This window comes from Thermobia domestica, chromosome 16 (genome assembly GCF_964235325.1).
Source record: "Thermobia domestica chromosome 16, izTheDome1.hap1.1, whole genome shotgun sequence".
Taxonomy (NCBI): Eukaryota; Metazoa; Arthropoda; class Insecta; order Zygentoma; family Lepismatidae; genus Thermobia; species Thermobia domestica.
The window spans coordinates 85,749,844-85,770,965 of NC_137469.1; the positions used below are offsets into that span (position 1 = coordinate 85,749,844).

General features: G+C 36.7%; 1 protein-coding gene across 1 annotated transcript in view; it reads left to right on the forward strand.

Annotated features, from left to right (window-relative positions):
* Positions 1 to 607: 607 nt before the first annotated feature.
* Calr (calreticulin) overlaps positions 608 to 21,122 on the forward strand; it is a 35,468-nt gene continuing 14,953 nt past the window's right edge. Inside the window, exons 1-6 of the mRNA XM_081742717.1 lie at positions 608 to 818; positions 7,689 to 7,790; positions 12,152 to 12,355; positions 12,910 to 13,061; positions 18,318 to 18,470; positions 20,203 to 20,358. Of these exons, the coding sequence (XP_081598843.1) occupies positions 728 to 818; positions 7,689 to 7,790; positions 12,152 to 12,355; positions 12,910 to 13,061; positions 18,318 to 18,470; positions 20,203 to 20,358 (858 nt within the window). The 5' untranslated portion in view covers positions 608 to 727. The remainder of the gene's footprint in view (positions 819 to 7,688; positions 7,791 to 12,151; positions 12,356 to 12,909; positions 13,062 to 18,317; positions 18,471 to 20,202; positions 20,359 to 21,122) is intronic.

The following is a 21,122-nucleotide window of genomic DNA, read 5'->3' on the forward strand; positions in this document are numbered from 1 at the left end:
CAGAGGTTATGAGAAGTGGATGGATCTACAGTTCAAGATGTAATCTGAATCATTGCAATGCATTCAATACCCTCTTTACAGGAAATCGAACCCGAAACCGTGGCCAAAAGGGCGCGCGCTAGCCACTAGATCAACAGGGAGGTAAAGTGGGAAAAGTGAATGTGAAAAAAAAGAATGAGTATACAGCCCAGTGTTCAGTCATATTTAGTGGAAGTTGGTAGACATTAACTTCAAAACGCTTCCATAGTTGCCAGGAAGCTCTGACGTAACAACTAAAAAAAAGTATTCCGATGATACATTCAGTTGAAGATATTGACTTTTCTCTAGTAACTGCTCATGAGATCTGTAAAGATAACAAAAAAGAAAAAAAACAACATAATTATCTATTTTTCAACATACTGTATCCTGCAGGCATCTTCAATAGATAATTTCCGCATCGGATCAGACGTGTCTATTGAAATTTTTGTGGAGGATATTGTTGTGCATTGCAACACTGATAACGCAAGTGAAAACCAACCTTGAGAATTTCGCTAATCTTCAAAGCGAGTATGTACCTTCCTGAGCGTGGTTAGCGCTTATTGGTTGTTAGACTTGGTCCAATGGTAGGTCTCCATTTGTCCGTCTGCTGTCCTGCTGATAAACGAAGAACACACGCGAGCGAAGTCACCACTCGCCAGCATTACTGGGGAAGGTTTTGTGGAAGTGTGTATGAGCGGTGTATTGTGCCATGAAAATGAATTTTGTATTGCTTGGTTGTTCTTTAGCCCTCATCTGCAGTGCTGTAGCAGAAGTGTTTTACGAAGAAAACTTTTCGGATGGTATGTAACAACATTTTAATTGTTTATTTTCGAAACGTCAGAATCTTGGAATGTGTCCCTGTGCCGACTACGTTGAATGAGTTGATTGACCCTCATTGACATAGCTGTGACTTAAATTCTTAATAGTAATACATAAAAAAATGCTAAATTTAAAAAGAATAATTCAAAATGCAAGTAGTCTGTTTAACATTGAATATCGTATAATATTTTTTCACATGTTTTGATAAGTAACTGTAAGGGAGCCGGTACGCAATTAAGTAGTGCCAACAAAGTGTAACGTGGCATAACGCATGTGATTACGCGTGACGATAAATCATATAGCAAATAATTAATGGATAGTAATCAATGCCATAACTTTGAGGTGAATATATAAAATTGTGTTTATGATTGAACATTAAGCACTTTTAATGATTTTGTACGAAATACTGCAAGACTGTAAACCATTTCCGTTACCGCCCTAGGAGTGAAAGTTAATGCATTTCCTGTAGAAGCAAATATCCTATTTTATTTTGGTATTTGTGTAGTTAGAAGGGTACAAGCCGTCAATATATTAGTTTTAGAACTGTACATTGAGAAACTAGTATAGGGTTATTTCCCTTAAAATCAACAATATATTTCAAATTTAGGACCTAATGCTCGAATGAGGTTTCGACAGTCATTTAACTTTGTGCAGATTTGCTACATTTAGCCTACAAAGTGGAAATTTCAGGATTAAATATTAATGTTTCAGATGCAAAAAGTTGAGGACTTTAATCTCGAATAACGCCTTAGGTGAAACTAGCACAACACAATTATATAGAGAGAATTGGGAGACGCAATTTTTCCGTAGATGAATTCATTATATATAACATATTCATTAGGATAATTGTTTCTAATGGCAGGAATTTCATTCCTAGGCGGAGACTCACATTAGGAGAGCTTGTCTGCGATGCGTATAAATACAGCATGCGGACGTATACCTTAGACTACAGTGCAAAAGCACAAAACATGGGGTATGTGACTACTAAAAGTAAAGAGTGTACCTGCCCGAAGCAGGGTAGGGCGATGCAGGCGCGTCAGTGACTATAGGTGTACTCGTAAACTGCGATGTTAAGAAAAATGGGGGTAAACTTGGCAATGCCCGCTCCACCTAATATCCTTAACGCATACAAGAACTTACACTCGAATAATTTTAACAAAGTGTGCAAACTTTCCTAATTCTAAGCTAACCCGATACTCCTTTACCTCTACCCTACTGTTACTCTTGTAAAGTGGCTTTATTGATGCGCACTTGGAATGCGTATTTTAAAGCTTAACCCAAAATTTTGTTCCACACATGAGTCAGAGCTACCTACCCTAAAATCTTCTGGCTCACATCCACGACGTATGATTATATCCCGATAAGAGCGTTAATATATTTCTGTGCATTCTGGAGATAGCATCTGTTGCATGTAAGGAGGAATTAGGAACTTAGCTTGCACTGGAGCATTGGCGTCACATAGCACTTCGCTTCACCACGACTTCCTTACGAGTGGTTGAACGGTTACTCTACATGAAGTATTTGTTCATTATTAGGTATGTCAGATCTAAGATCCCCATATGTTTCGACTACTTATAATTTTCTCTTTTGAAATATCATTTTCTCATGTAAAATTGTACAAACCTGTGGATCCTTAAACTGTCTGTACCAGAGAATAAGTATGAAATTGCTGTGTCTAGCAGATGCATTGCATGTTTTAAAAAGCACTGCAGTGACTGTGATTGCAATAGTCCATACTTCAACTTTGGTGCTTTTGTCTGTTCCCTCCGATTCCACCACTCTCTAGTTAGTGGCTGCAGCAATTCTCTTGTAAGCATACCTACTGAAAGTGTAAGGTTAATAGAGTATATGCATTAAGAGTACTTTCTTCCCCACAAAATGTGTGGCCATAATTTCAACCCAGATGTCCCCTATTCATATAACCATGATGTTCATCATTGACGGTGAAAAGAATGTGTAGACAATGATATCCGGGTTTTATGAAATAATAGCAGTTTTTTGCGAGAGTATTGTGACTGTTAAGAATTGATCACATAATAGGTGGCAACTTCCCGTGTTAGTACTACTCTTTTCAGTTCAATTGGTTGATTGACTTTCGTCTCATATAGCCCAGTTAATCTTTACTACTATGTAAATTGCCATAGCAACTAATTTATTTTCGCTACTACTACTTTATAAGTCAATATTTAATTATTAAGCATTATGGAAACTGTTTATTTAAACTGTAAACATAATTACATCAATAAAATGTTACCATATTACCATTACACGTATTCGAACAAATTGTATTCACGTTGTGAAAGTGTGAATACGACTCAAGGTGACCATGGGGTTATGGAATGAAAGTATCTCCCTAAGATTCGTATAGTAGCTTACATCGTGAAATTTGGAGTAAAAAATAAATAAATAAATAAACTGAAGGGAATTCCTTTTTATCGAAACATGCCGAAAATTACAATTACGTCATAAAATAAGATTTTGCAATGCATCATTCCCGGTGGCGATTGAAACTTAAATTATACTGGCACTTCCAATGTTTCAACTAGCCGAATTGTTCCACAGTTTCTACTTTTGCTTGTTAACGTTAGACTTACTTGCAGGTCCAAAAGGGATGGTGGGTTTTCACCAGAAACTCTTATCCTGATGAACGAAACCAGTAATGAAAGCCAGTATATCGCTCTTCGCGGGAAAGAAAGAATGAAATTAATTTTTTCAGTTTAACTCCCTTTTAGGGTAAAGGAGACTATGATTAAAGCAAGTGAATGAAGAATTGGTGGAATGAGAAAGTGCGAGGAAACGGGAGTGCTCCGATAAAACCCCACAGACATATACGACACAGATTTACTTATCCGGGAATCGAAGTAGGGACCCCATGCACCAGAGGAAAGTACTCCATCACAGCCACCGTGCCCACTTCCTCTTCTTTGGACATAAGAGTAGTCCTGTATATAAAGCTTCTTTGGTATTAATTTAGTCTGTTTTGTCTTATTAATTCAATAAGGCTGTTAACGAGCCTTCACAGTTGATTAATAATAGTTAAAAAGGACACGTTAAAAATTAAGGTAACAAACTGCCTAACATTCTGCAGATAATGATGGATACAACTGCCATCCGAAAGAGTTTGTCATCTACTTTGACTTTTGCTGATGCGCCAATACCACAAGTGCTTTTGCAAATTCTTTCATTTCTGCACAAAAATACAGTAATTTGGAAGATTTAGTATTTTGTCTGGAGACTATAGTAAGACTGCTCCTTCATGGACACTTCTCACTTCATAAGAGCATCCTGTTCAGATTATAGCCAGGGTACTGACAAATCAAATTTGGAAGACACATGGTAACACATACTGATGAGATTTCATACATTTCTGAAATGTTGGGAGGGTTGTAAAGAAATAAGTTTCAGGAGCCACATACTAGCACATAGAGACCAGAAGCTTCACGTGTCAGCAGTGTGGGAAGGGGTTTTGTCCAAGAAAAGATTTGGAAGGACACATGGTAAACTTCTGGTTTGAGAAAAGATAGGCAAGATTTTTTTTCTTGTTCGTAACACTCTGTTTCAGAAGTGTCTATCTTCGGTTCGTGGATCCTTAATTTGTCCCTCAGTCAAACGTGAAATGTATGTAGTGTCCAAGTGTGGAGCTCTCTCTAACGAAGTTAAGAGGGGTCTGTATCAGGCTTTGAACCCAGGTCTTTTGAGCTCGTTCAAGTCCACTGAGGATGCTGAATGCCATGTTGGCTCAGTATGTGAATAAGTAATGATGGCCACATTGCATTCCTAATACTGATTCAATCGAGTACGAAGTAACCAAAAAGGAACATCATTATTCTCTTCACCGATTATTGTTCCATTATCATCACCGATCTCGGGTATTCAGTACAACGGTAGTAGGGAAATTAAATGCGGTTGCTATAGCAACGCAAAAATTACAGAAACTTGTTAATCTAATTTTTTTTTCTCGTTATTATAACGAATGGCGATCCAGGTAATACGAGACAATCAAGATTTACGTATATTAGTTATTTTTAAGAGTAAGTTATAAAGTAACTCATGTTTTTACACAATATAGAAAACTCGAATTTTAGTTCCCAACAAATGGTTTAACGTTCTAGTACGTTTCATGCTCACCAATGAACTCTGTTGCAGCCTAACCACTAACCATACACTCCATTGACACAGGTAAATCCTCACTTAGGCAATTCAGTGAATCGATTTCTGATTCTTCAAAGCAGTTACTTAAATATTCCGGAGAACTAATTCCTCAGGAATCAAACCTGTCAGATTGTCTTTTTGATAGCTACTGTAGTTCATCTAGAATTATTTTTAACATTATGAACTTCTCAAATTTAAAACTATACTGAGTTTCTTAGCGCAGTCTTTAACAGGGTTGGCAAAAACCATGGTTTTATTGAAAAAGACAGTTTTGTTTTGGTTTAAACCTTTTTTTTTTTTTAAATAATTTACTCTATGTATTTATATTAGATGTGGACAGAAATTAGTTTGTTTCGCCTTGGTGTTATTATGCAACAACGTTATGCTGGAAGGGGTTACATAAGCTTAAAACTCTTCTCGGCTTCATCCAAGAAAAATTGTCCATTTCGACACGAAACCGGGACTAATTGGTCACAAATGCGATTGCCTACTCACTCACGAGGGACTCCTGATAAAAATACGTTGTATTGATCTTTACATAGGCCTAGTTGTTAATATAATTGTCAAGAGTTATTTCAGAAGGACAAAAAGATACAGTTACACAAGTAAAAACATTATACAATTATATATAAATCGAGAAACTCCCGCCTTAGTCATTGGGAAAATCCTGTTAATACTTTAAGTGCATTTGTAATATAAAATTTTAAGGTCAACGTATCATAATCACTATGCTAAAATTGAGGTATTAAATTACAAATTTGGTATGTAGATACCATTCAATAAAATTAAAACTAAGTCAAATCCAAGGTGATGTTGGAAGCTGCGTAGGCAGTTGATAAATTTTGCCAATTTCTATCAATATATTTAAGCAACCTTGGCTTCTTTATAAAACAGCCATTCAGGCAAGTAGAAATATATAATTTGGTTTCATTTCGTATGTTTAGGCTTAACATGCTTATGAAATACCAAGGTTATCACGGAAAAACTTTCGCTTAAAGGGACACCTCCAATCGCTAATTGGTTTACACTTGAAAGATGGGTTGTGGTTCGACCGAGAATTGAACACGGGACCCCTTGATTAAAAGGTGAAAAGTACATAAACGTAATGTAGATGGTTTGATATGTGGAGACTCACCTTGAAGTTCACACGATTTAAAGAATTTTTCGTTCTTTTTTTCTTTGGTTTAAACCAACCAACCCTGGTCTTCAATAATCAAAATTACAAACGTTGCAGTGTTGAAGATAACTCTATTGCGTGTGGAACTCGAAAGTTCAATGCTACATTCATAAACACTCTGACTGCAGCCAACTAGGGCCAGTTTCTACTTTGTATACCTATTTTAGCGAGATCCATCTTAATGTTGTCTCGGATCTGAGTCTAGGTCTTCTCAAGTCTTGTTGTGATTGGACTTCCCGTTAAAATTTGGAAGGCGTTCTTACTTTATTCTTACTTGGGATACTTGACCTGTCCATTTTAGTCTCAGTGCTAAAATTCCTTTTGTGGGTTCGAATATTCATGCCAAGATTTTGTCAAGCTCTTTACTACGTTCTTCCCTCAATGATACTCACCCTGTTTTGTGCAGCACGACAGGTATAATTATTGTTTGATATATTTTAAGCTTAGTTTTTCGACCAAGTTCGCGAAGAGAAATATTTCGTACTTAATGTCTTTAATTCCCTGCTTTCAGTTAACATTCAGTTTCGTCTTGGATTTGATGTTGGTCTGTTAATATTGATCCATTGAAAATAGATAAATTACAGCAAGAAATAGATTCTGCTGTACTTTCAAGTCGTGAAAATCATACGACTGCTTCATTGGTTAATAATATGATAACCTAAAATTAAGCATTGAATTTAATTCCTTGTAACAGGCAGATCAAGTATGGCATGAATCTGACTACAAAAGCGCGGGAAAAGACAATATAAATAGGAACTGCACATTAACTTACATTTGTTGCCCCTTCCTTCAAACAGATAAACGACAGATGAAGTAGATAAAACGACAAATAACTATTGAAAATACTATTACATAATTCAGCAGCATACTTCATAAATAAAATTTCTGGCCAATGTTAGCTTTAACGACTCGATATGAAAACCGTAATATTGCACTTGATTTAAAGAAATTATACTAATAAATACGTTGCTTTTTTTATCACATGTCACTTACTTGAGGTATTTACTAAGTATATAGTTTTATAGATCCCAATGGCTATTGGTAGAATTGTTGCAAAGACAAATTTGGGAGAGCTAAAACTAGACAGTAGGCAAAGAAGCGAGCACAACACACTTTTGTGTCCTCTTTAACAAACTCCGTACGAACAGCAGAAGAAATGATCATATCAACAATGAGCTGATTCCTACTTTAATTCATATTCCGCCACATTCTTCAATTCTTATTTTAAGAGATCTCTGTGCAGTTCATAAACCGCGATTGAAAAAGTAGTGCTGTATGATTAATGCATATGGTATCGACTGCTGATCTGCGGTAAAAGAAATGCCTGATTGCCAGTATGATACTGTTGACGTGTCGTTATTTGTTGAAACGGTGCACTTACAGTGTATATCTATATAAGGCTAACAAACGACGAATTGTAATTTTTTTTCTTAATTCTATGTGTAGTTTGTACAGAGTACATCTCACTTCTGTATTAATTCCATTGACTAATTTCTGTAATTTTTTCTTACTCTTTTTGCAGATGCGTGGTCAGAGAGATGGATCAACTCAGAACATTCTGGCAAGGAATTCGGAAAATTCATATTGAGCGCGGGAAAATTTTATAACGATCCCAATGATAAGGGTAAGTAAAAATTTATTTGTGTTAGGGTGTTAAAGGAATGAGATGAAGTATAAGTATTTAAGCTAATAAAACTAAATTTTGTATAAGTATTCTGTGATTGGTCATTGAATCACTTATTTCCTACATGCAGAGAACTGTTAATTTCTGATAAGTTTTGTCATTCGCTTAATTATTACAGATAAAAATATATTTGTGTTCACGATTTCAGTAGTCACGATCATAGTTTCCTCGATATGTAAAGAATTGGCCGTCATTGAAAGAATTGGACGGCTGAGTGGAAGCCAATAATATAAAAATAATGTTAAAATAGTCTACGATAACCATTGTGGTAATTTTACAGTTCTACATAATGAAACGATGAACAGGAACATGGTAGTCAGTGCTTATTCCAAAAGTGACACTGAAGTTTCCATCAAGTGGGAAAGCTATAACCTTGGAGGAATGCTGCTTTTTTTCATCCAGCAGTGAGCCTGCATTTGTCGCGCTCTGGGTTGTAGTTGTTTCAGTTATGAGTGCCTAAAGTACCTAGTGTCTCATCTGCTAACATGTTTTTTTCTGTGGTTGACTTTGTGTTCATGGTTCTGTCGCCATACTGTTTTCTAAATTATATTGCTTTTCTACTTGACTTCCTTATTGTTGATAGTTTCGTCGCCTTCGTGCCAGTTGATTAAACAAGGGCAACAACGTAGCTGACGCGAGTAGGTCTCCAGTTGAGCGGCAGATAGTACAGTGAGTGCTGTTTGGTCCAGTTAGTGGTCTTCAGGTCTATTTCACATCTATCGACAGTTTCTGCGCTACTTGTGCAAGACGAACTAATCACTGGCCGGAAACTGATTGCTAGTGGATTAAGCCAACATTTTGCTTCAGTTTCCAGTTTGACTAATTATTCGCCTGAGTTCCTACAAGTTAAAGCACGAGCAGAATCAAGATTTTTTTTACATTTTACGTCATCAAATAATGCAGATTACAACTTGCCCTTAATGCTGCTGAACTTACTACTACTCTTACTAGCACTACAAACACTGCACCTGGACCAGGCTCCATACATTACGCTATGCTTCACAATCTTCTTGGCATTGGCAAACATCTTTTACATCTTTGTAATCGCATCTGGATTAAGGATCCTTTCCTGCTGCCTGGTGGCGTGAAGCATATATTTTTCGTGTCCTGAATTCTGGTAAATCAACTCTGTCCAGTTCCCATCATAGGCCAATCGCCTTAACTAGTTGCTTGTGCAGATTAGGGAGAAAATTATAAATTGTCTCTTACTGTGGTTTAGAAACGCTTTCCTTTTCAATCTCCAATGTTGTTTCCGGAACTTCCGTTCCACTTTTGATCACCTTGTTTATCTCGAGTGAAATGCACGATGCTTTTCGAGAGCAACATCTGATCGCCATCTTATTTGATCTTCTGAAGGCTTATCACTCCACTTGGCGTTACGAAATTTTACGTCAGCTGCTTCTTTGGGGCGTACGAGGCCGTCTTGGGGTTCTTTCTACACTTGTTTCTTGAAGATTGATACCTTTGAGTCCAATTAGAATCCGACCGCTTCTTTTAAGGTAGCGTCCCACATGATCTGCTTTCGATTTCCAGCCATTTAGAAAATCGGCATTCGTTTTCGCGTTTCTAAATGGCTGCGAACGAAGAGCTACTAGGTGACTCGTAATAACGGTACCTTATGCAAAATATTGTCTAGGGCTATCTTGTTCCACATTTTGATTCTTTTATCTATTTGAAGATATACATAATTATGTAAAATTAGCGGTATTTTAATTTCGCAGTGATAAGGCCTTTTAAGTATGACTCGGATACTGAATTTCATTAATAGAATGTTGTATGTGGACGATCTGACTATTTATCGCCGCTCTTGTAATCTGTGTTGCTTCTAAACAATTACATCTCAATCGACCACTGGATTTAGTCTCCATTGACAGGACTGTCCACTTCGTCGCTTACGCGATTGAGCATATCATACAGATCTTTACCTAAGCCATACATAAGTTCTCTCGTTAACAGCTTCCGATTTCTGGACCTTCAATTTGATCACCGGCTGTCTTACCAGTCCATTTACGAGAGCTAGAATATCACTTTCTACGAGCATTTAAATCTTTCAAAACATTTCTTGGTGTGTTGGTCGCATTGTCCCTCTGCGGCTGTATCGTACTCGGATCCGCTCAAAGTTGTACTATGGTCGCATTGTTTATGGATTTGCTATTCTTACCACATTACGTCAACTGAAAACTGTCCAGCTTCTAGGTTAAAACGCACAATCGTTCTTGGACTCAGCGCCAAAGGTTAATGCGCTACCGTTTGCTAATCTAAAATCAAGGCCTTATCATCCTTCATCTTTTGGGGTACCAAGGCAGGACCAAATGCTGCCAGACGTTTTGGAATTCGTGCTTTGGAATGTTTGGATGACCTTGCTGTCGAAGTATCCCCTTTGTGAGATGGGTTTTCTGCTTACACTCCCGTGAAAGATTTTTCGTCCAGCTATTTCTTTCAGTTTGATCCAATAAAAGCCGTGCACTAGCCCTCACGAATTTAAAGTTCCGCTCTGTGCAGCAGTTATTTACTTAAAAAAAAAACTGATGGTTTCAAAAATACTGATTCTCTTGGACGTTTGGACGTGTCCCCTCCCTTTTGTGTTTGTATTTTTTCACTGCTAAGATGGTTGCAATTTTAGTTTGTTATATATTTTATACCTCATACATCAAGCCTTAATCTGTTGCGACTCACAAAGTGCTTTAAGTATCGTTCTTGATGTGCAAAGTAAACATCCTTTCGTCCAGCAAATAGTCCTATTATGACAGATTATTAGCATAGGGATGTGAGGTTCCGAGCCATGTTGGCATAGTTGATATTAAAGGGGCAAACCGTGCAGCGAAATTTGAAGGAAAAGAGCCTTATCTACCGATGTTCAGTATGGATCTCAGTTCACTATTCACTGCTTAGTTGGATCAGAAGGCAACTCGAATGGGACCAGATTGTCAACAACAAATTATATGTACTCAAACATGCACTTGATGTCTGGACTACCAGCGTAATACCTTCTCCACAGAAGGAACGAATTTTAACTAGACTTTCGTATCGGACATTGGCTCTTAACCTTGAATTTTTACTTCGTGGCGAAAACTCACCATTGTGTACGGCCTGTGGAGCTAGACAAAGTATTAGACTTCTGCTTATGGATTGTCCTAATCATGCTCACCTTCGAGCTGACTGACTGGCCCGACCAGCAGACTTACCTATACTGCTCGGCGATGACCTCCAAACTGTCTCTAAGGTTTTTCTTCATCTACATGTGATTGTCCTAGTGTTTATACTAGATTCCTTTCTTGCTTCTTCCTATGATTTGTCCCTTGTCTATTGTCACTTAATTCCTCTTTCGTTTCCAGTTCAGTTCCCAATCCTTGCTTTTCTTTTATATCATACTACTTGGGCTTTTCTGTACCCCTGCCGCGTAGCCCGGCATAAGATTGATATCCTACTACCAATTTTACTCTAGTACTTTTTCGTTACTGTGCATGTTTCCTGTCATCTTACTTTTCATGTCAGACTTGTTACTGAATTTTATACCTTGATGTGTGTAAGAAAGGCCTTTGCCGTATGATACACCCAATCTCAAACTCTTACTCTCTTACTCATCTGTTATGCCAGGGTTTTATGCAAACGATGTTCTATTGCTATTGGAAATGCTAGACACTGATGTATCTGAAAGTTGAAATACACAAAATCTTTGAACCTTGTTAAAGCAATGAACATTTAATGTAATATGGCGTATTAAGTATATAATCGGCTGACTTTTTATTTCTTTTTGACCTTTGGAACACTTTGGATATTTATGATTTCCCAGAGATTTCTACATAACAAGTAAATGCATTCGCATTTCATGCCTGCGATCTACATTTTGCGACCCTTTTTTCTTCTGATGTTCTCCCGTGTGTTGAATTCGTGCATGTGAATAACATTAATGTTCTCTTATTTGAAAAGTAATAGTAATGACCTCAATGTGCAAAATTTTGTACCAAAACATAGGTTTGAAAAAAAACTTAACTAATTTGTATATCTAAAGTCACTACTACCAGTTTCTGTATCTTGTCTTCATATAATTGATATTTCATTTAAGACGAGGTACCGTATTTAATACCTCTGTTCAGTTGCATCTTAAATTCGGTATGGTAAAATCCTGCTTAATTGATGGCAGTCATCGTAGCAAGAATAATCACGGTCCATTTTTTCTTTTCTTCTTTCTTTTTTATTTTTTTTAATTTTGGACATTAAATAATTTAATTTTTGTAAAATTAATAACTGTTTATCGTAGATAATGCTTAGTTATTGGAGACTTTGTTCTTTTATTGCAGGTTTAAAAACGTCACAAGATGCAAAGTTTTACGCTATTTCTTCAAAGTTCAAACCTATCAGCAATAAAGACAAAACATTGGTGGTTCAGTTCACCGTCAAACACGAACAAGACATTGATTGTGGAGGTGGTTATTTGAAACTGTTTGACTGTAGCTTGGATCCGAAGGATATGCATGGAGAGACTCCATATCAAATTATGTTTGGTAAGTCATAGAACGAAGTTTTGTCTGTAGGATTTTGATTAATGTTAACTCGTTCACATTTATTACGGACAGCACGTTTTCTAATTAGTTTTTGTTCTTTCCATCCCATGATTGTTTAAAATCAGTCTTGTACAGAAATATATACTTGGAGTTCATTTTTGGGGAAATAATGTGCTGTAATTGCTTTAGGTAACATTGCTGCAATTAACAATGACAGTTAGGTGGTCATTGAGGTTTGCATAATTGTATAGAAATAAATAAATAAAAAAAAAAAAAAGCTGTTAACACAGCTTTTTTGGTAAAATTTCTGAAGTAAAGTGCGAGAACTCGACAGTGAGTCATAGTATTGTACATAACAATAAGCAAACTCTGAAGAAATTTTGAAAGCATTTGTCTGGATAATTATAAATTTGTCATCATTATTCACTGAATCGTTTACTTTTTGAAACTAGTGTTGCAAATGTAAGTTTGATAACTGTTTTAGTTAATGTTTTTGTCTAGTCTGGTGGTTTAAATCGGAACTCCTTGTGTTAATTTCTTCCTGATTCTCTTAGGTCCTGATATTTGTGGTCCTGGAACGAAAAAGGTTCATGTAATCTTCAACTACAAAGGAAAAAATGTTCTGATCAACAAAGATATCAGGTGCAAAGATGATGTATTTAGTCATTTGTACACATTGATTTTGAAACCTGATAATACTTACGAGGTAAGTTAAAATTAATAGTATGTTTTTAGAAGGAAATTAATTTTCCGTGTTAAGGGAGTATGGAGGAGCTTGGGAATTTCTGGGTGAAGGTTTTAAGGTCTTTGATCAACAATATTCGAAGTATATAATTGCATCCTCTGTGAGTAAATGTACTTTCTCATATTTCGACATCCTTGATCACGACGATGTCATGGGTGAAGGATGTCAAAAGTATTTGGGAGAGGAATGGCAGTGAAATATTTAAAACCAGTGTACAAATTACTGTAATCACGATTAAGTTGGTAGTTACATGTAGTGTTGTAGACTCGTGGGTTTATTTTTATATAAAATTGGTTACATAACACTAGTGCTCATATTTTACCTAATGTTGAATGCGGACTTTGAAATATATTGGTTTGTTGTCCTCAAGTGTTAAGAAGAGTGCTAATTTTAGTTTTTTTAATGCGTTTATTAATTTTAATTTTATTATTGCGTATTTGAGTGCAGATAAGACTAATAACATTCGCAAATTGTTTTGCAAGTTTCCTGTGCACTGTAGCAGTTCATTTTTGTTTGAGAAACTTTAATGTGGCATCTGTGAAGCGCAGCGCAAAAGTTGAAAGAGGGTAAGAATTCTACATCAACATTCTGAACCAAGGAGAAACTGTAAATGCAGGCTGTTTTCCTATTGCATGAATGAGGATTTGATAAAAAGTAAAAGTTGATGTTACTGGAGTTGGGTTTCCGAATTACCATCACGATGTCCTAACCACTATCGTCAGTTTTCCTTGCCATCTGTATTTTTGTACTTTTGAATTCGATATTGGGTCCTTCAGGCTACATTGGCTGATTATTACTCGTGACATTTGGTAATCGGAGCACAACGGTAACTAGAGTAGAAATGTGTGGGTGATCATAGTTGGTTCACAACTAGTTAGCATAGTTGTTGAAAGAGACCTTTTTTTCCCCTCTTTCATTTAACCCATAACTGCCCGAATTTATTTTTTGATTTTATAAGATTTTTAGTTAAGTTTGTTCCACATGATCATAATTACACAATCCAACATTGCAACAAATAGGAAAATAACTCAATTTTTGTAGTTACTGTTATAATGTTGGGTGTGAGAATATCTATATGGGCACGCTAGGCAGTTATAGAAGCAATTTGAGCAGATTCTCAGCTGGGTTTTTTTTTTTTTTTTTTTTTTTTTTTTTTTTTTTTTTTTTTTTGCTTATTTCAATATGTGCGTGAGAACTTGTGCCTTTACATTCACACACACACCAAGCCCATGCGCATTTGCACATACACATGCACACCCTCATAAACACAAATAGAAAACATCAATATAATAGTCCTATTTTTGTATGAGTACAAATGAATGACAAATTAACAATAATTATCCTTCCTAACATACTGTTCTGTGAGCATCGTTCACAGCAATGTATTCCATATCAACGCACTTGTCTTTGACAATGTTTTTTCATTATTTGGACGTGTGTGAACTCAAACATACGACGCACAATCCAACATTGCACTTTCCACACTGTGTGCAAACTGCTGATGACTACTTCTTGCAAGCATCACCGGCGCACCTCCTTTTTTCAATTTTTTGTATCAGGTGGTTCATACCATCAAAGCGGATACTATCGGAAGCTCGAGAACATGAGGCGGCGAAATTAGTGGTTGGACGTCCAGCTCGTTTTGGGCAGACCCATATTTCTGTAGGTGTCCGACATGTCCATTGAGTCATGTTCTTGATACAGGGGTGATGCTAAAGTCTGCAATAATATCTCGCACATCATTATACTTTATTTCTGCCGATGCTCGAAGTTCTCTCCGGCTGAGATTATCTGCTGTTTCCCCTGTGTCTTCATCTGCAGAATCTTCTTCACTCTGTACGGCAGAATCAAGTGGAGAGATCTAAAGTGAATCAGCTATTGGAGCATCGGTGTGCTCTGCATAAGAGTATATCTAATGCCTCTTGCACTGTTATTTCTGGAAATAGATTGCAGAGCTGTCTAGCGAAAGAAAAAAAATGTAGTTTACATGTACTTACATGTAGGTAAGTTTCAAGACAGTAATAAGAATGACTAAAACACTGGGAACTAGTAAATATTTTACGACATATCCGCCACACTGGACAAAATAATTGCTCTACTAATTCATAAAACACTAGTAATTTATGTATTTTCCCATCGAGACGCGTATTCAGAAATTGTTTGTGAAGTGCGTTCAGGAAGTTCTGCAGGGGTTCTAACTGTTTACATGTGAAATATCTTGAATGATCTGACTTAGAATTAGACCTACATTTTTTTAGCAATTTTAAATATTGCTCTGGGAATCCTGTTTCGGAACCTTCCTCCGAAAAACATACGTGTTCCCATAATTGAGTACGCATTATTCTTTTGTCTTGTTACTCATTAAAAAAAGGAAACTAAATATCGTTAATTGTTGTAATGATATATTGCCTTATATTCATGAAGGGTAGATGTTTTTATGAACATTGTTTACAATAATTTAACTAGCCCCAAGCTTTAATTTATATAGTGCATTCAAAGGGTTACACAAGTATTTCTATACTCTATATACAAGATGGAAAGCTAAATCAGTGGTTCTTTTGTGTTGCAATTAGTACAAAATTATTATGAATCGAGAAATAACATTTTATGCATAGTGTACAATGGTTCTATTTTATGATAGTCTCGCATTGACTGCGTCATAAAGTACAATCTCCAGTTTCGTTCATAAGTAGATCATTGACATCATTACTGCCCAGCGTGTCCATATGGGCACGCATCAATTTACGTGCTGAATACATAGAATTATGAATACATAGAGTAATGTAAAAAAATTATGGCCCAATCAATTGTAATAATTACATAAATACATACCTGGTATCTACACTCATACTGTTCTAGTGTAAAGGAACGCCGCCAAAAGTATTCAGCTGGACTAGTTTAAAGTGCTTTCTATCCAGACTCTGCACTATGCGAACAAGACATACGTTTAGCCACTTTTAATCGAGTAGCCATGTTACAAAAATTCCACACACATAATCTCCCAGGCATAAAAAAATATCCCTATTTGCGTGTCCATGTGGACACTCTGGAAGGTTACGAGTTAATTTAAATGAAACAAATTGAAATTGTATTTAAAGGGAGCTTTTTGTGGTGAATTACATAAATGGGATACAAAGTAGTAGCAACACTTTTCTTATATCAAGGGAAGTGTCAGCGCTGCAAGAGTTCTGTAGTTGATAGTGTGGCGAGTGTAACAACCGTGTTTATTTAGTCAAAAGCAATAATGCTGTGAAGTAGAGGAAAGCGGAAGCGTCATAAGTATTTTGTGAAGCGAAGGCCTTTCAAGATCGCTCTCGTTTGGAACGACCCCCAATGTGCAACACAATTCTCTTTGCCTCCTTGCTGCTTGCGGATTGTAGACAGGGTGCGCGTGAATTAGATGTGGAAATAGGCGTGAGCCACATAAATGCTACACATTCTGCACGACATTTTTGGGTTCCGTAAAATTGCAGTGCATTAAATACTGCATCAAGTCAGCGAGGTGGAACAGTGGTATCGCTATTCATATACATAGTGATTATTGAACCATTACGAGAGGGAGGGTGACTACTTCCTCGGAAGGATTGTCAATAAGGACGAAACCTTGGCTCGGTCGTATGAACTACGATTGAAGATTGAAGTAGCAATCTAATGTATAGAGACATCCTGATTGTCCTTGTTCAAAGAATGTGCCGTGCACACGATGGTGTGAAAGTGGTGCTCATTGTTGCATGATATCCATGGGGTTATCCTCACCATGCTGTACCTCAGGGGGAAACGTTCAATGTAGCCTACTACTGTACCTTGCAACACCTTCAACCTACATTCTGCATAAAGTGACATGTTCGGACATTTAACTCCATCCCTCATGACAATGCATGGTACCATACTGCTAACACTGGGACGGTGATTCTGTGTTAATCAATGGAATATATTACATTTGCCGTATTCGCCTGGTTGTAACCTTACAATTGACTTTTTCGTCGAAATTAAACTCTTGGGAGGGGGGGGGGGCGTTATTACACAAGAGAAGCAATTATCCGTGCCATATGGCGTTCCCTGGGAGACATCAACAAAGATGAATGCGCTAACCACCTTTTACACGTGTGATAGGTGGTAAGTGGGAGGCGATTACGTTGAAAGAATGTAACACGTATTCTTCTGTACATAAAGCCAAGTACGAATTATAGCAATGTTGACATTAGTTGGTACACACTGAAACTACTTACAAACGGAATGATAGTGTTCCCACTTGGCTTTCATAATACGAACATATGTGGTTCTTATATAGGGTATTACGTGCACGCTTTTACCGATTAGTTCGAATTTGTCAATTACAGCTCTCCATCGAGCCATAGTTTTATTAAATGTAAACAAAAGAGCTGAATGGAGAAACGTAATTTTGATAGTTTCACAGGGGAAGATTAATTTCATTTAGTATTTCGTCATATAGGTGTGGCCGCTGCCTTCAGTAACAGAATAAGTAGATTTAAATTAAGTCAAAAGTTAAAGAATTTTCTTGGGATAAAATGTTCAATATGCTTCGACATGATTCTAAAGTCGAATTGTGAATTTCGATGTTAGTATATGTCAAAGGATGATTAGATTTTGATAGTATGTTAGAAAGGGTGAGCAGAGTAGAAAGTAATAGTAAAAAGAGACTAGACAATTTTGGCAAATTTACATAATTTGGAACTTCACCAGGGTGTAATCATTGTCATTACTCACGCGAATTAGGAAAAAGTCGCTAGCTTTTCAAAATAATAATTTTTGTTTAGCCTTTATTTCAACTTTAATTTTACATTATCATTCAACATTTAGCAAGAACCAGGATTAGGGACAGGGAAATATTTTGTTTTTGATGACTGAATATCTTGTAGAAGAGTTGCTTTAAAAGATGCAAAGTTCATAGAAAAATATTACTAGTGTAAGGTCAACAATCTCTTCTTTTAAAAGAAGGGACTTTTTCATGCCGGGCCGTTCGCATATTTCTCGGGACACAGGTCGATTTTCTAAAATGCGGGACGTCTATTCACCTTATATTAGACGGTACATTGCTCTATAAAATTGGAGTACTGTCAAAAGATTGTAGACATCTTTAATACTGTGACTTGGTTAATATTTTATATACTGTTTAACAGATTGAGTATAGAGGGATTAATGGTAATCGAAGTTGGTAATCTATGGATTTATACTTACAAAAAGTTTATTTAATAGGTTTTGATAGACAACAGTAAGGTTGAATCTGGAGAACTCGAGAATGATTGGAATTTCCTGGCGCCAAAGAGGATCAAAGATCCAGAAGCTAAGAAACCAGAAGATTGGGATGACAGGCCAACTATTGAAGATCCAGAGGATACTAAACCTGATGTAAGTTTTTGTCGAACGAAGTTTGCTAGATAGTGTAATTAGTACACTTAAATTTCATGTAATTGCGAGTAATGATACTACAGTAGTATGTTAGAATTGGAATCTGACACGATAGGTGTATGAATTGGATTGTAAAGTTGTCACTGACTAGGCAGGTTAATATATTTTTTAGAAATCTCAACACGTAACTATCTTCATAAGTAAAATTAAATTCTGATGCATTTCCTTTAATGATTTATATTGCCGATAATTGTCGACCATTATTACGTATTGGATGGTCCGAGCAGTCTGTGAAAACATTGAAATAAAACCGATGTTTATTTTTGTAAAATTACTTGATGTATATTTAAATCGCTGAGTGAACATAGTTTTCCCGTTGATTAGTGAAAACTGTTAGCTAGTTTTGGTTATCAAAGATGCACCACATGTTCGAGGGAGCAGTGCACTAGCTTTCGATCAATATGCATCAACACTGGGTTACGAAGAAGGAACCATATTGTAATTACTGTTTATGCAGTTTTCTAGAAAGCTAATAGGAACTTTAAATTCAAGTAGTTCTTTTACAATAGAATTAGGCGCTGTACTCTATGCTATTGGAGATTCGTCCCATTACCGTTTTAATGGTAAAGTAGTATTGCTGAAGGGAAGTGTGATTATCCTTTATCTTGTTATTATATATTCAAGAGCTTAGTTTTTGTTAGCTTGTAGAGCATAGCTAAGATCTGTTATGACTAATATAGATTTTATTCCAAAATTTGCCTGGTATTTCTTCTTGTAGAATGTAATAATTAAGATTGATTTTCATATGTCGGAGCTGACTTGTCTGTGGATCACTAGTTGTGATAAGGTTGTTAGATCCATGCGCATTTCCATTTTTTGGAATTGAACACAGCAAGTAGGATGTAGGGGTTAAATCTGCGAACTTGGAACAATTCGAGGACTGATGAATAGAAGGCAAAGTCAGCCAGATGACATATGGAGGCATTCATAGACTAACTTAAAACGATTCACTCGTGTAATTGTGAATACAGAATGGACTGTAGTCCTTGGTCTTGGAAGGCTTTCCTAATGATCAACGCGTCAACCGCCGTCTAATGGTCGATCGGCAAGTTGAGTGGTAGCTCACTGTAGTCATATGGTCTGTACTGATTATTGTTTTTGATTTCCTCTAGCGGGCTTGTGAGCAGATACGTAGGCCACCAGTGGTTTCTGAAATGAGAATTTGCCCTCAGACCTAAAATGGTTGGCCACCCTTTCTCTGCTCTGACATACAAGAGTGTTTCTACAATGACCGCTTTGAGGTTTTCAGCAAGACGAGTCTCTCCAGTTTTAAGTCTAATCGTGTCTGTATATATCACTCTATTGACAAGTAGATTTTTTTTTTCTTTCTTCATATTGATATGTACTCAGGTATATAAAAGTTGATACTGTAGCTTCACTGTTTGCGCTGTTCATATTAATGGTGAAACCTGTGATTTCAAAATTATCCATGAAGTTCTCTTAAGCTTTTGTGTTAAGAACACGAACAGGAATTTCATACGACAAAAAGATATCTTTTCGTGAGGTGCTCAGAAGCTAATTGATCGCACATGATTTGATATTTGTTTCCTAAAGTGCGTGGAAAGATTTTATTATAAGTACAGTTGTGATAAGGTAGAAATTTCGTATTGGATCAGTAGGGTAGATCATATTACACACTTGTAAAAAAAAAATATTGTTCGGATATCTTTAGGACTGGGATCAGCCAGAGCACATTCCTGACCCTGATGCCACTAAACCAGAAGATTGGGATGATGAAATGGACGGCGAATGGGAGCCACCAATGATCGATAACCCTGACTACAAGGGAGAATGGAAACCAAAGCAAATTGACAACCCTAATTATAAGGTAAGTCTTTAAAATGGTTTCATATGTTGATTTGCTCATGATTTTCAAAATGTATACGCATTTATGGTTGATGGCCCAAATAGATGCTTCGAAAGCATATAGGCCAGGCGAAGTTAGCCGAACTCCATGAAGGGAATTGGAAAGAGAAGGCTTATCCTTACTCGTGTAAAGTTGTAGCTTTTGAACTAAGTGAGTGAAGAGACCGACACTTTAACGCGTCTACTTATGCATTTCTTTGCAGCCGCTTCCAAAGCTGAGCCACCTTAACCAAATTTTCCATCCCAGCTATAGGGATCGTGATTGGAGATTATATTCAGCCTGGCCTTGAGTAATAGTGGCCAATAAATTGCTCATGTACTTTAGGATTCTCCTATTAGATAAGATTTCTATTCCATTCTGTTCGAACTAGGCTGTTTCAGGTATTTTGAACACACTGATAGGCAGGCTTCTTCCGCTCAGGTTAAAGTTGCTTGCCGAGGTTAAACTTTGTTAATAATGGTGTATTTTACCATTACTTTTGTACAGAAACATGTCTAGACTATACGCGTATTGTACTTGTGCAACAGTTATTCGTTGTAGACATTCAACCCGGCTATTGCCGGTTAAATTCCACTCCCTTTCCTATTTCCACGCTACTCATCTTTTGGCAGTATCTTCTGCTCCAGTCAGGATGCGCAAAACATATACCGAGCTACTATAAGGCATGTATACATACTATAAAATATCTGAATTATTGAATATTACAACATTACAAAGGGACACGC